The sequence below is a fragment of the Chrysochloris asiatica genome, unplaced genomic scaffold (genome assembly GCF_000296735.1).
Source record: "Chrysochloris asiatica unplaced genomic scaffold, ChrAsi1.0 scaffold00096, whole genome shotgun sequence".
Lineage (NCBI taxonomy): Eukaryota > Metazoa > Chordata > Mammalia > Afrosoricida > Chrysochloridae > Chrysochloris > Chrysochloris asiatica.
In genome coordinates this window covers 3,489,191-3,501,993 of record NW_006408614.1, presented here as the reverse complement: position 1 = coordinate 3,501,993, position 12,803 = coordinate 3,489,191, and the positions used below count along the sequence as shown (strand labels likewise).

At 47.3% G+C, this 12,803-nt stretch overlaps 1 protein-coding gene across 2 annotated transcripts in view; it reads right to left on the bottom strand.

The window, feature by feature from the left end:
- COPS7B (COP9 signalosome subunit 7B) overlaps positions 1–11,224 on the bottom strand; it is a 21,450-nt gene extending 10,226 nt beyond the window's left edge. Inside the window, exons 1-5 of one of the 2 annotated variants that reach the window (XM_006866742.1) lie at positions 11,137–11,224; positions 8,520–8,697; positions 6,311–6,386; positions 2,236–2,324; positions 1,237–1,439 (exon numbers count right to left, since the gene is read on the bottom strand). In XM_006866742.1, the coding sequence (XP_006866804.1) occupies positions 1,237–1,439; positions 2,236–2,324; positions 6,311–6,386; positions 8,520–8,681 (530 nt within the window). In that variant the 5' untranslated portion in view covers positions 8,682–8,697; positions 11,137–11,224. Of the gene's footprint in view, positions 1–1,236; positions 1,440–2,235; positions 2,325–6,310; positions 6,387–8,519; positions 8,698–11,136 lie in introns of those variants that run through there. The other variant, XM_006866743.1, reaches the window with a different exon arrangement.
- Between the last annotated feature and the right edge of the window lie 1,579 nt (positions 11,225–12,803).

The following is a 12,803-nucleotide window of genomic DNA, read 5'->3' as shown; positions in this document are numbered from 1 at the left end:
TAAGAGTCAAAAGTTGTGAACACTGCTGCACAGTATTTGCCATGCCTCTCTTTGTACCAATTTTGTTTCAAATTTAACTCCGACCCTTCACCAGAGGGTTTCCAATTCTCCCCAGGCACACAGCCTGGGATGGGAGGACACATGCTCATGCTGAAAGACAGGAGACTACATGGCATGAGGGCCATGGAAACCCCAGTACACCATCTCAAAAGTGGAACAGGATCATCAACTTGAGTGAGATTCGAAACCTAAATTTGGTATGCCAGACCATTTTGGGTTTCGGGATTTTCTAAGTTTATTTCCCTTTTATTCTGATTTAATAGCTTCAGAATCTATTAAGAAAGACAGACACTGGGGGCCACATGTGCACAGAAAATGGGAGTGGGGCCACATGTCTGGGGCACCAATAGTAGTGAAGTGAGGGTCCTCAGGGCACCAAAGCTGGGCCAGTCACCCAAGGATATGGCTCTTGGGGATAATCCAGAGATTTCATTTGTTACAAGTTCCCCTGGCCCCCCTGCACAAAGCCACAAGCATATCGGGCAGTGTTTCCTTCTGTTGGACCAAGGTTACCCTAACAACCGTACCAAGCCTTCCTGGGACACACTCTGCTCAACTCCAATTATACCCACACTGCTTCCCCAATGAAGCTCACCGGCTCCCTGAGCCCTCAGTAACTCCGCAGCAAACCCTCGAGGAACGCTAACCAGGCCACCAACATCCAATCCCATTACACCACAGGATAAGCAAATGCCTAATTCTTCTTATCTGCCTGACTGTAGTCGCAAATATCCTGCATGAGTTCAGAGTTCTTCCCTATCACACTAGCCCTGCCCTTGAGAAGACTCTGAATGTGGGTTTTCTTGTCCAAAGATGCCACTAGGTGGGCTCTGAAGCCAAGTTTGGACAGCACAGGATTGGGGGGCAAGGGGAGGGGGGGGCCACGGATGACCACAGAGTCAGGCTCCAGAGGCACCAGCTGCTATCTTGAGCAGTTTACACAGCCCCCCAGCATTCCACGCTGCAGAGACAAGAACAATCCCCAGCCAAGCACCAGGAGGACTGAAAGCAGGTCTACTGCCATCTGGCTGCCCTCACAAGTGTAGCTCCCTCCTCTCTGGCTTCCTGCAAGAAGACCCCTAGTGCCCCCCAGAGGGCAGCAGACACCTGCAGAGCACTGCGCTGCAAGCAGAGGCCCAGGACACAGGCTAGATAGACCCCCACCCTCAGTCTCACCATTCGTGCAGGGTCTTGACGATATTGTGGATGTCCTTCTTGCGGATGTCCCGGCCAATGCAGAAGTCCACTTCCAGCAGCTGGTTCCGCTGGTCCAGCTTGCCCTGGATGATGTCAGTGTAGACAGCCTCGATGATGAGATCCTCCAGCTCCCGCAGATTCCGCATCTCCAGGTCCTTCAGGAGCACGGAGTAGGGGATGCACTGTTGGCAAGGCAGATGGGGGTCACATACACTCTCAGGTAGCATGCAATCCACAGGTCTGCCCCACAGGCCACAGCTGCCTTGGGGCTGGAGAGAATCATTAGCATCTATGGCAGCACAAGATGGACACAGGAGCTGTGAGGGCTACGGAGAGCTAACCAATCCCTCACGGCATCTGAGAACGTGTTCTAAACCTCAACCAGACTTCAGCTCTGAGAGCCTGGAAATATTCAGAATTTCAAAACTCCTCATATGGAAGAAAAGGGAGCTGCTCCGGACATGCCACTATGCCACCACCTCCCAGAAGCCTGAAAGTCTGCATCAAATGGCAAATGGGTGCCAGCCTCCAACCCAAGCAGGCAAAGAACTGGCTGCTCTGCCCAGCAGAGGACAACCAGAGAGCATGCTGTCCAGCACAGCGCGTCTTCCCTCCACAGTGGCCCAGTCCACTGAGCAACGGCTGAATGGTGGCCTGCCTCAAGACACGGGTGTTGTTTGGAAGAGACATCCCTGTAAGCCTGGCCTCCTTGTCACTTGGCAAGATGCTTCTGCCACACAAGGCATCAGGGCATGCCAGGACTGAGACCGACTGAGTCACAGCGACTCCTGGCCGGACTTTTCCTGAACGCCAACAGTTAGTAAATAATTCCTTGCATTATGTGAAGTGTTATCTCTCTCCCTTTCTTTCTTTGCCAAGCAAATCATAAACACATACGATGAGACTTTACTGTGTGTTGCCACTGGGATGGGCTGGCTCGGGGTGAGGAAGACACCAGGTCAGGGATCGGGACTGTACCTTCATCCTCGAGGCCAGGCTCACGATGGTAAGGTGCTTCAACTTGTTCTGCTGAGCGATGCTCAGTTCTGGCAGGCTCTCCTTGTTGGCTGCTCAGTCCCACCCACCACAGAAATCAAGACACAAAAGGAAGTTAGTATAATTCTTTTGTGGAATGACTTCACAGACTCCCCACATCACATCTCCCTGATTTGCTGTGCTGACTTGGTGTTTATTCCCAGGGGGCACCTCCTGTCTTCTGTGGAGGGCTGTGTGCTTTAAGAGGGAGAGAGTGAGTCTCTCGGCACAGGGGGTTCTGTCTCACCAGGCAGCACACTAAATGATGCAGCATCTCCTCTTGCTTGGGCCTCTGCCATGTGCAATGCACTGTCTTATGTGGTTCAGGGGCATCAAGGGGGACTCAGCAGTTCTTGCAGGGCTGCACAAGTCTAGGTGCACTATCCACCTGAAATGGGCAACTTCCTGGTCCTGGGCTTGTCCCAGTTTTACATCAGGCATCTCAGCAGCTACAAAGGATCAGCAGGATTACCAGAAGAGAGGGGCAAACCACAAGGAGCAAGCAAGCAAGCCAGAAACAACAGCGCTCTCGCGAGGAGCTGACAGGGAGCAGGGCAGGCTTCATGGAGGAGATGGCGACTAAGAAGAGCCATGAAGGCTGAGCAAAATGGAATGGCCACCATCACAGCTACCACAGCTACCACGTATGGCAAGCTCTGCTGAGTGCCCATTCACACACAGACACACACAGCCAGTTAATCCTCACAACCCTACGAGGTTAAGATTCCAAATGTCCTCAAACCTTACCTAGAATTCTGAAGGTCACAAAACTGAATCTAAACTGATTTTGTCTTAAAGCACGGTGCCAAAATTCATCCAGCAGCAGTTTCCGACCTGCACTGCCGCAGGGTTTTGATGCCATTTGCTGTGAACATTCACTTGTTCTCCTGCCAAAGTGCAGCTGTCAGATTCCAGGTGCTGCCACAGCCCTCTGGGACAGCCGCACAAAAAGCCACATGCATCACATGAACCTTTTTCAAGCCCCCCAATTTTAAATTTGCAAACAGCTCGTAAGGAGTGCAGGCAGAGAACCTGTATTGTTACACTAGGAGTCCTAGTGGTGGAGTGGGTTAAGCATTCAGCTGGTAACTGCAGTGGTTCAAACCCCACTCCCCTCAGAACACCTAGGGAGCAGTTCCACTCTATCCTACTGGGTACCTAACAAGCCAGAATCGACCTGATGGCAGTGGGTGTTAGTACACAACTAAGGCACTGAAGTTGTGTGCCAAAGCACATACAACCAGTGGGAACGGAGCTAGGCCTTAAACATAAGCAGCCTGGTTCCGAGTCTACGCAATGCTGCCTCTGTCTTAAGTGAGGATGGAGAGACAGGTAGCACACACAGCACGGGGGGACACAGGCAAAGCTGAGAACCAATGTGGCATACCAGAAAGCTGTGCAGTCTGACAGCCTCAGGGGGAAGCAGAAACAACCAGGGGGAAAGAAGGGGAGTCAGGGAGAGAGGAGGGAAGGCCCTGAGTGTCAGCCATCACTGTACCACTAAAACAGATGCGGGAAGCCAGGAAAAGATCGTTTGGGAAGAAAGTAAGTTTGGGTAAGCACCTCATTCCTGATACTTAAGATTCAAATTTAAAACTCAGACGCCTGAAATGAGAATGAGCTGTCGATGGAACACAGAATGTTTAAAATGACCACAAAGACCAAAAAAAAAAAGGGTAAATGCTTATAAAAGAAGTGAAAAGGCCAAGATATAAAAATGCACACAAAGGCCGTTGCCACCATGTCTTCCAGGCCCAGCGTGACCGCCTTGCAGCGCCTGATGGAGCAGCTCAAGTTGCAGGCCAGTGTAGAGAGGATCAAGGTATCTCAAGCAGCTGCAGAGCTTCAACAGTACTGCATGCAGAATGCTTGCAAGGATGCCCTGCTGGTTGGTGTTCCAACTGGAAGCAACCCCTTTCGGGAGCCTAGATCCTGTGCTTTACTCTGAACACTATAGGGAAGAAGCTCACTAAGTAAGGAATGCCTTCAAGTATGAAGTGATGAATGACTGTCTCCAAGTTTCAAGAAACCATTTCTCTCTAGCCAAACAACTTTTAGGTATTTGAGACCTTTCTTGTGACCTGGTCTTATAACCAAAATTATATAGAAATTGATGGGGTTTTGCTCAAATAAGCAGACTAGGTAAAGGAGGAAAACTTGAAATAATAATAGCCTGTTCCTTTTGGTAACATGCTTTATACTTAAGACAAGCGAACATTTTCCACCAAACACACCAAAATATACCTTCCTTATAAAGGAATTATTGTTATTTCTGTACCTGGAATATCATGTACGTTTTGTTTACCAGATATTTACATTTTAAGAAGAAAAATCTTTTTGCTTATTAAAAAAAAATTGATATTTATAATTTGCCCCTAAGATTTTTGTACCTTAACAAAAATTTGTTTTCCTCATTTCTAAATGAAGATAAGCAAGTATAAGCAGTCTCCAGATTATAACTGAGTTCCATTCCTAAGTCGGATTTGTATTTAAATTGGAAGTTAGGTGTGGTTCATATCTAATGTCAGTTAGTCATAAGTCTTATTACATAGTATACCATTCTATGTATAAAAAGTATTAAAGAACACTTCCAGATACACTAAAACATGCTTAACATGTTTTATAAAAATATTTTGATGTACATCACAAAATGTGTCCATTTGTTATTATGATCCATTGTATGTACCTCAGAATTTTAATATATTAGGCTTTATGGGGATTGGTTTGTAATAATGGGTTGTATGTAAGTCAGATGCTCATAACCTGGAACTAACTGTATAAAATTTTGGGGAAGACTGGGCTTTAATAATGGATGCAGAATTTTTCTAAATGAGAATACAGTTTATTTTTAACCCTAATCATGGGAGCTGTTTCTTATCACACTTGTTTGGAAAGGTTTATGTTGTACTATATGTTAGGTTGCCCCATCTTGTGTATGAAACCAATTTGGCTATTGTCTTAAGTTCCTGTACTAATTTTTCATTACACTTAGAAAAATGCCACTTTATACCTTTGAAAATGTTTAAGATACGACCTATAGAACATTGCAAATGGTTAAATATGGTTTAAGTCTGTGAAAATATTACAACCTAAAAAAAAATTTTTTTTACTATCACAAGTGTTTTATTTTACTATAAGCCTCTGATTTGATTTGGGATACTTTATAAGGTTACTTTGTATTTGTAATAGTCTTTGAAGAGCTTGGAAATAACATTTTTGATTTAAAAAAACAAAAACAAAAAAACAACTGAAAATGCACCGAGTCACATGGCACCTACGTGAGAAGGTCTGAGGAGGGAAAAGATCAGCACCCCAGGACCTTCAGAGTGGCCAACTATGAGGGACTGCTTCCACTTTCTGATTTCCTCAGTTGTTGTTGTGAAGCACCATGGAGTGAGTTCCGACTCATCGTGAGGAGCGACTGGTGAGTCTGAATCAACGACTTTGCAGTCCAGTGCTTAGCCTACAGTGCCACACCAGGACGCCATTTCCCTCAACAGGGTGATATTACTTGGACAACATTTAAAGCATTTCAATCTGACATTTCACAAGAGTCCTAAGGGTGCTGTAAACAGCAGCCCTCCAAACTCTCATTTAGGAAACAAGCAGGGCTCTCTGTGGGGTCCTGGCGTGGTACTGTAAGAGAAACAAGGTCAGCAGTTCAAACTCACCAGCTGTACCTCAGGTCACTGTGAGCAAGAACTGACTTGACGGCACTCACCACCAACAACAAATATGTGGATGAAGATCTGTACCCGTGAAAACCCGACAGGACACTTCTACTCTGTGCCAGAGGGTCGCTGCTAGGAGTCGGAACTGACTCGATGGCAGTAGGTTAGAGGGGGAGGTGTATAAACATAGGCCCCACTTGACCCACCAAGAGGTAAAAGCTGACAAGGGACATTCACTACGAAGTCACCTCAGAGCCCGGTAAAGCTGAAGCAGCCAAGCCAAGCAGTACCCACCCCATGCTTCATATCCCAAACTCACAGCCACACTAACCAGCGTCCCAACTCACCTATGTAGTCGGGGTATGTCCCATAGGCAAACAAGTTCAGCAGCTGCAAATAAGCAGCATTGGCTCCTTCTGCCAGCTGCGGAGGAAACAAAAGTTCACCACAAACCAAGCTGCCTATCGATCACTGCAAGTGTTCACACTGAGGGTGGGGGCCACGTGCCGAAGATGCTGTGGCCGTATTTCCTCTATTGTATGATTAGTCAACCCCAGAGATTCCCTTCCAATTCTGACTGCGGAAAAAGTACGTAAGATGATTAAAACCCCAAAGTTCATTTTTCCTTCTCAGGAAGAAATGCTTGACATTTCATGCTCGACACAGGACACCCAAGTTTCCCACACACGTGCATAAAGCACTAAGCAATTCACATCTCCTCAGGATCCCGGTGCCAGTCAGCCATGGCTGGAGCGGCTGTCCACACACCAGCTTGGCAGGTACAGATCCAGCCACTCGCCAGCCAAACTGAGCAAAGCTGAGGTTTGGCTCCAAGTATCAAGAGACACATGTGGACTATGGTATCCGGGCTAGAGGAGCACAGCAGAAGGGGGCCACACAGGAGTCAGGATAGGACAAAGCACGAGGATCGCAGCATCCCCAGACAGAAGCTGTCATTACAGTTACTTACTCCTCCTTGATGCGGATGGCAAAGGTCCCTTGTCAAAGAAGTGCAACTGCTCCACCTGAAATTACTCTCGACTGCATCTTCCTTTTACTCACAGACACGCCCCTCTTAGTTCTCTCATTTACCAAACTCAGTGAAGTCTAGAGAGGGGTGTTCTGTGAACACCAACAGCAATACCATTTCATTTCAGCCCTCTGTTAAAAAAGGGGCTCCAAGAACTGCATCCTTAACTGCCAACCTGAAAGACAGCTAGTCCATGTAGGAAATAAACTACGGGCAGAGAAAAGATGATTTGCTAACCAGTCTACCTTCTCAGGCTACCAAGAACCTCCTGAATCAGAGCTGGAAGGGAGCTCATCAAGACCAGCAGACTCCAGCCACACCTTTCACACAGGTGACTACAAAACTAGGTGCGATGAAGTAACTTCTCAAGTAGAAACTCCAAAACCTCTCCCACTGGTCTCAACCAATACGGTCTGTCTGCCTAGAATTTTCATCCATCTCCTCTTAACCAATCTTCAGATACCAAACAACCACTTGGTCTATTTACTCAGGCTTTTCATGAACCTAAAGGAAACAAATCACCCCTTAGTCAGCTCTTCTGTTGAAAAAGGAACCTAATTCTAGGAAAGAACCGAATTCTTTTCATCTCTGGTCAATTACTTTTTTTTTTACTGAAAGTCTATAATGTGCCCGATGTAGGTTAAGCTCTGAGAACTTACAATCTAGTAGAGAAGACAAACCCTACATAACAATTTATAGTAAAAAACCACAAGTGCACAGTAGAGTTGAAAAGCATAGGTTGTTTTCCATCTCTTTGCTCTAGCTGGTCATTTCCAACAGCCCTTCTCCTGTTTTAAGGCACAATGACAAAAGTTGGATAGCCCAGGTCTTAACAGCAACAGCAAACTCAACACACAAACAAAGCAAAAAGGACTCCTTCCCAGCTTTTCATGCCATAACTTTGTAACACATCTACTTTAGCTCAAGGGAGCATGATGGCTCATTAGGATAAATACTAGATTGCAAACCACACGATTGGCGGTTCAAGCCCACCAGTCGCTATGAGGGAGAACAACAAGGCTTTCTGCTGCTACAAAGATTTACAGTCTCAAAATTCCTAGCCAGGGTCACTGTAAGTTGGAAACGACTCGACAGCAGCAAACAACACACTTCAATCCAACATTGCCCTCTTTCACTGGACAGTATCTTCCTGATTCAAGTCTAGCTGACTGCCAGTAGGCATCATTCCTGCTGCTCATGGGCAGGCCAATCTTCCTGACCTAGATTACTATGGCAGGGTTTGTGTCCCTCAGAATACCTGAAACCTCCTCTATTAAACAAGCATCAGGCCAAACGACTTTTATCAATTTCAATGTGATTTTTTTCTTCTATCTTTCTGATTGTTAGCAAGCCAATTTAATTCCACCCTACGTTCAGATGAAAATATTCACTAGAAGGATCCCTTTCCTGCCCTGTCCCCTCCTTTACCAGGGTCCACAATGCTGCCTCAACTGCAGTTCCTTGGATACTCGAAGAATCACAGAAAGACGTAGAGATGATAGAGCAAGTGTCTGGGAACAGCTTACCTCCTGCACATTGGTCAGCTCCAGCAGTTCTCCAAAGACATACACTCCAGGAGCCTCCAGGACTTGGCTTATGAGAGCGGTGAGGGCTGAGCCACTGGTGCCTTTGGCTAGTAGAATAAACTGTTCCAAGAGATTACTTGAGGGTTTCTGTTCACCTGCCATTCTCTGATCTTGATATCTGTCCAAAAGAAAAGTACCAGTCATTCCTCTTTTCTCTTTGCAATGCAGTTGGATGTTTATTTGCCATTGGAACCCATACCAGAAGAACTGAGGGTGCTCATAAAGAACAAAGAACTCCGAGTCAGACACAATGACCACTTTGATAGATGTCTGGGCATCAACCTGGACTTAACGGGAATCTTGTCCTCCTCAGGAGCCCTGAGGGTACAGTAGGTTGAGGGCTGGGCTGCTAAATGAAAGGTCGGTGCCCGTGATTGGAAACTACCAGCTGAGATGCAGGAGGAAGATGAGGCGCTCTGCTCTTGTATACAGATTTGTAGCCTTGGAAACCCTAGGAAGCAATTCTACTGTCTTAGAAGAGTTGGAAATCAACTCGACGGCAGTGGGTTTTGGGTTTTGTACTTGTTCCGAGGTTTGGGACACTCTTTGTAAAAGCCTCTCCAGTCCCATCTGCTAGAGGCAATACAGCTGATTCCTTACACCTGACCAGAACCCAAGCCCCAGGCAGGAGTTTATCAGTAGCCATTTTATATCCATCCCACTGATGAGACTCTTAGGGCTAACAAAAGAAGGTACTGTCCTATCCACAGCACAAAGGCAGTTACAGCTCCCATTTTGTAGTCCACATTAGAACTACAGTCAGTGACATACAAGGAAGCTGCAATGCCATTTTGTTGATCAGGGACAGGGTCCTTCAACCACAAACCGCACACAAGAAAGGTCTCCAGTCACTGAAGAAGTTAGTTCAGCATGAAAAAAGGAGAAAAATCACGTTGAAAGATAAGCAGCAACAGAGTTAAACTAGGAAGGTACATACTGTGTGACTCCATGAGGAAGCCCTGATACAGGGCCATTTCCTGATAATTGTCTTTTTACAAAACATGACTTCTGAACTTATGCTCATACAAAACTTCAGGAAAGCAATAAGAAGAGGATTTAGGAAACAGTGAAGATATCGTGTTACCCAAAAAGGTCCCTCAACTGTGTACCGTATCTATATGGTTACACACTGTATGAAGCGGCTTCAAAAAGTGGTGGGGAAATTCCAGTATCTTTTAAGTCCATTTTTCCATCAACATTTTGAAGCCCTCTTGTACACCTACTCTGTAGGCATCTGTATACGGTTAACCCCCCAAGAATGACACACACGGAAGCCAAAACCCACCGTCATGGAGTCGATTTCAACTCACAGTGACTCTATAGGACAGAGTAGAAATACTCCTTAAGGTTTCCAAGATGTCGATCTTTATGGGAGCAGACCACCTCCATCTGTCTCCAAAGGAGCAGCTGGTGAGTTTGAACAGCTGACCTTGCAGTTAGCTGCCCAATGCTTAAATCCACTGCAAATTAAGGACAGAGGGTGTAGCAGAGCGAAGCAGAGAATGATTCAAGGAAGGGTACTTTGGTGCATGAGAAACGAAGTTTTCCTGTGGAAACTGGCACAAAGAGCTGCACTTACAAAGTATTCGGGAAACAAGTGTTAGCTCACATAAGAAGGTCTTCCCAGCTACAGAGCCCTGATGTGGCACTGTCGGGTAAGAACTAGACGGCACGGCCAGCAGTTCAAACTCACCAGTCACTCCTCAGAAACCCTATACAGAATCAATATGAGTCAGAACTGACTCGACAGTACTAAAAAAAAAGGTTAAATAAACAACGACAACCAAGAACAGAAAAAGTGAGGTGCTGACAACCTCAAGGTCAGCAGTTCGAAACTACCTGCCCGGTCCGCGGGAGAAAGATGAGGCTTTTGCTCCCGTAAAGATTTACAGCCTATGCAGGGTCGCTGTGAGTCGGAACCGACTCCTCAGCACATCACCACCACCTCCAAGAAACAAAGGACTCCAAGAAGGGCAAGGTGGCTGTGGGTGTGTTTGGAGATGTTGGCTAAAAGGGGCAGGGAACCCACCCACCCCCGTTCCGAGTGGATAAGTGGGAGGAGACGGATGGCATGTGTCTACAGAGACCTGATAAAAGGGGCTAGTGTGGAGAGGAGACAACGATATAGACATAGTCTCAATTCTCCCCTCAAAATCTCGTTTAGGGTCAAACCCTGTGGGGGCAGGAAGATACCCGCTTTCTTCTGGAGGAGGAAGATCCGAGGCGGCGGCTACCGTCTGGACAGGAGGACTGCCGTCAGGGAAGGGCGCAATTCTAATGGGCAGGAGCAAGGCGTAGGGGCAGCCTTTGGGGAGTCGGGGAGCAAGCGCAGACGCGGCGCGTATGCTAGGGGGTCGCAGGCCGAACGGGACCTAACGCCGGCAGTGTGCTCCACGCTGGGCCGCGGGCGCGGAGTAAGAAGCCGCGGGGCGTGCTCCACCCGGCGGGGGCGGGGCGGCGTGCGAGGGCTTTCCCGGAGGCGAGCGCGAGGCTGGGCCGTCCGATCGAGACCGGCGCGCCGTCCTCTCGCCGGCCCCGTCCTCTCGCCGGCCCCTACCTGTCCACGCCGCTTCCCTGGCTTCTAAGTCGCTGGTTCGGCCTCCCGGCGCCTGCCCGCAGGTTGTCAAGCGTCCATGGTCGGCACGGCGTCCGGTGCCTTTCTGCCTCCGCCGACCCGTTGCCTATGCCGTTCCCCCCGGAAGCCTCCTCCCGCTGCACTAGAGTTCCGCCCCCACAATGTTCCCTCACTGCGATCTCAGTTTCAGGGATCGGACTTCTATAAGGAGTGGGTCCAGGGCAGGGCTGGAGTCCGGACTCCGGGTGGGAGGAAGATGGCAAAAGACCTAAAGAGAGGATTGCAGCTTACGTGCGCCTGAGCCCAACCATCGTGATTCGCATCCTGAGCCCGAAATCCACCCCCACTGGCTGTGCTTTTCCCTTCAGGTGTGCTCTATGGCCATTTTGGCCAACTTTGAGTTTGTACACATAATGACAACTACGATTTATGGAGCATTTTTTCCCCATGTGCCATATAATATTACTACTTTTAACAGTATTCCATGACCTGTAATATTTATCTAATTTTGCGGTGAGTTAATTAAGCCTCAAAGCCAAAAGCTCGTAAGTGTAAACGGTCACATTGGAACCTGGCTATCTGACGTCAGAGACCATAGTCTCAGAAACTGTTTTAAAATATGCAAAAGATGGGCTGAGCCAACAATGGCTGTATGAACACAAGGTCATTCATTTGGGAAGATAGCTAAATAATGTCATGCCATTAAACATTTTAAATGGTTCGTTTAAAGTATACATACACCACAGTCTTCCAGGTTTGGAAGATGAAGAAAAGGGGGGGGGGAGTGGGGGAGCAGGTAGGATTATGTGGGGCACATAAAGTTTCTCTGAATCCCTTCTAGATCCCTTGACAGATGCATACAATTTGGCGGAGGTGGTGGAAACTCCGAGGCCATACATTTTTACAGGAGCAGAAAATCGTATCTTTTCTCTTATGAAGCTGTTGGTGGATTTGAACTGCTGACTTTGCAGTTAGCAGTCCAACATGAAACCCACTACCTTAGGGTGCCTAAAAATGTAGTATTCACAGGGACCTGGAATCAGGGTGAGAACGGTAACTTCCAAGTAACAAACATTTTTGCCATCATGTTATTGTTGTTAGGTGTCGTCATGGAGTTGGTTCCAACTCATAGCAATCATCTAGGGTTGCCGTCCTAACAACCCTAAAGGACAGTATAACTGTTCCCTAGGGTTTCCAAGGCTGTAAATCGTTACAGAAGCAGACTGCCACGTCTTTCTCCCATGGAGGGCTGGTGGAGCAGCTGGCAGAGCAGCTGGCAGTTTCGAACCACTGACCTTTTAGTTAGCAGTCAGACACCCTGTAAAAACAGTAATTTAAAGCACATGCCCTTTTCTTGTTTCAAACCTTCATATAGGTTCCCTGCCAACTGCTGCAGAGACTGCCCAATAAGCCACAGTGAATGAAAATGTAGGTGGGTGCTATTTGTCCCATGGGTCACAGAGGAGTTAAAAATCATCACCAATGAGTTTTGGGAGCATAGAAGAGAATAAGTTGGGGGTGGGAAGAAATCTTCCAAGCAAAAAGTGAAAGGAAAATAAACATTTTCAGGCCAAGAAATGGTGGCCTCAGTCACAGAGTCTTGCCTTTTGCAGCATATATTGATGTTAAAAAACAAAACAAAACCTCAA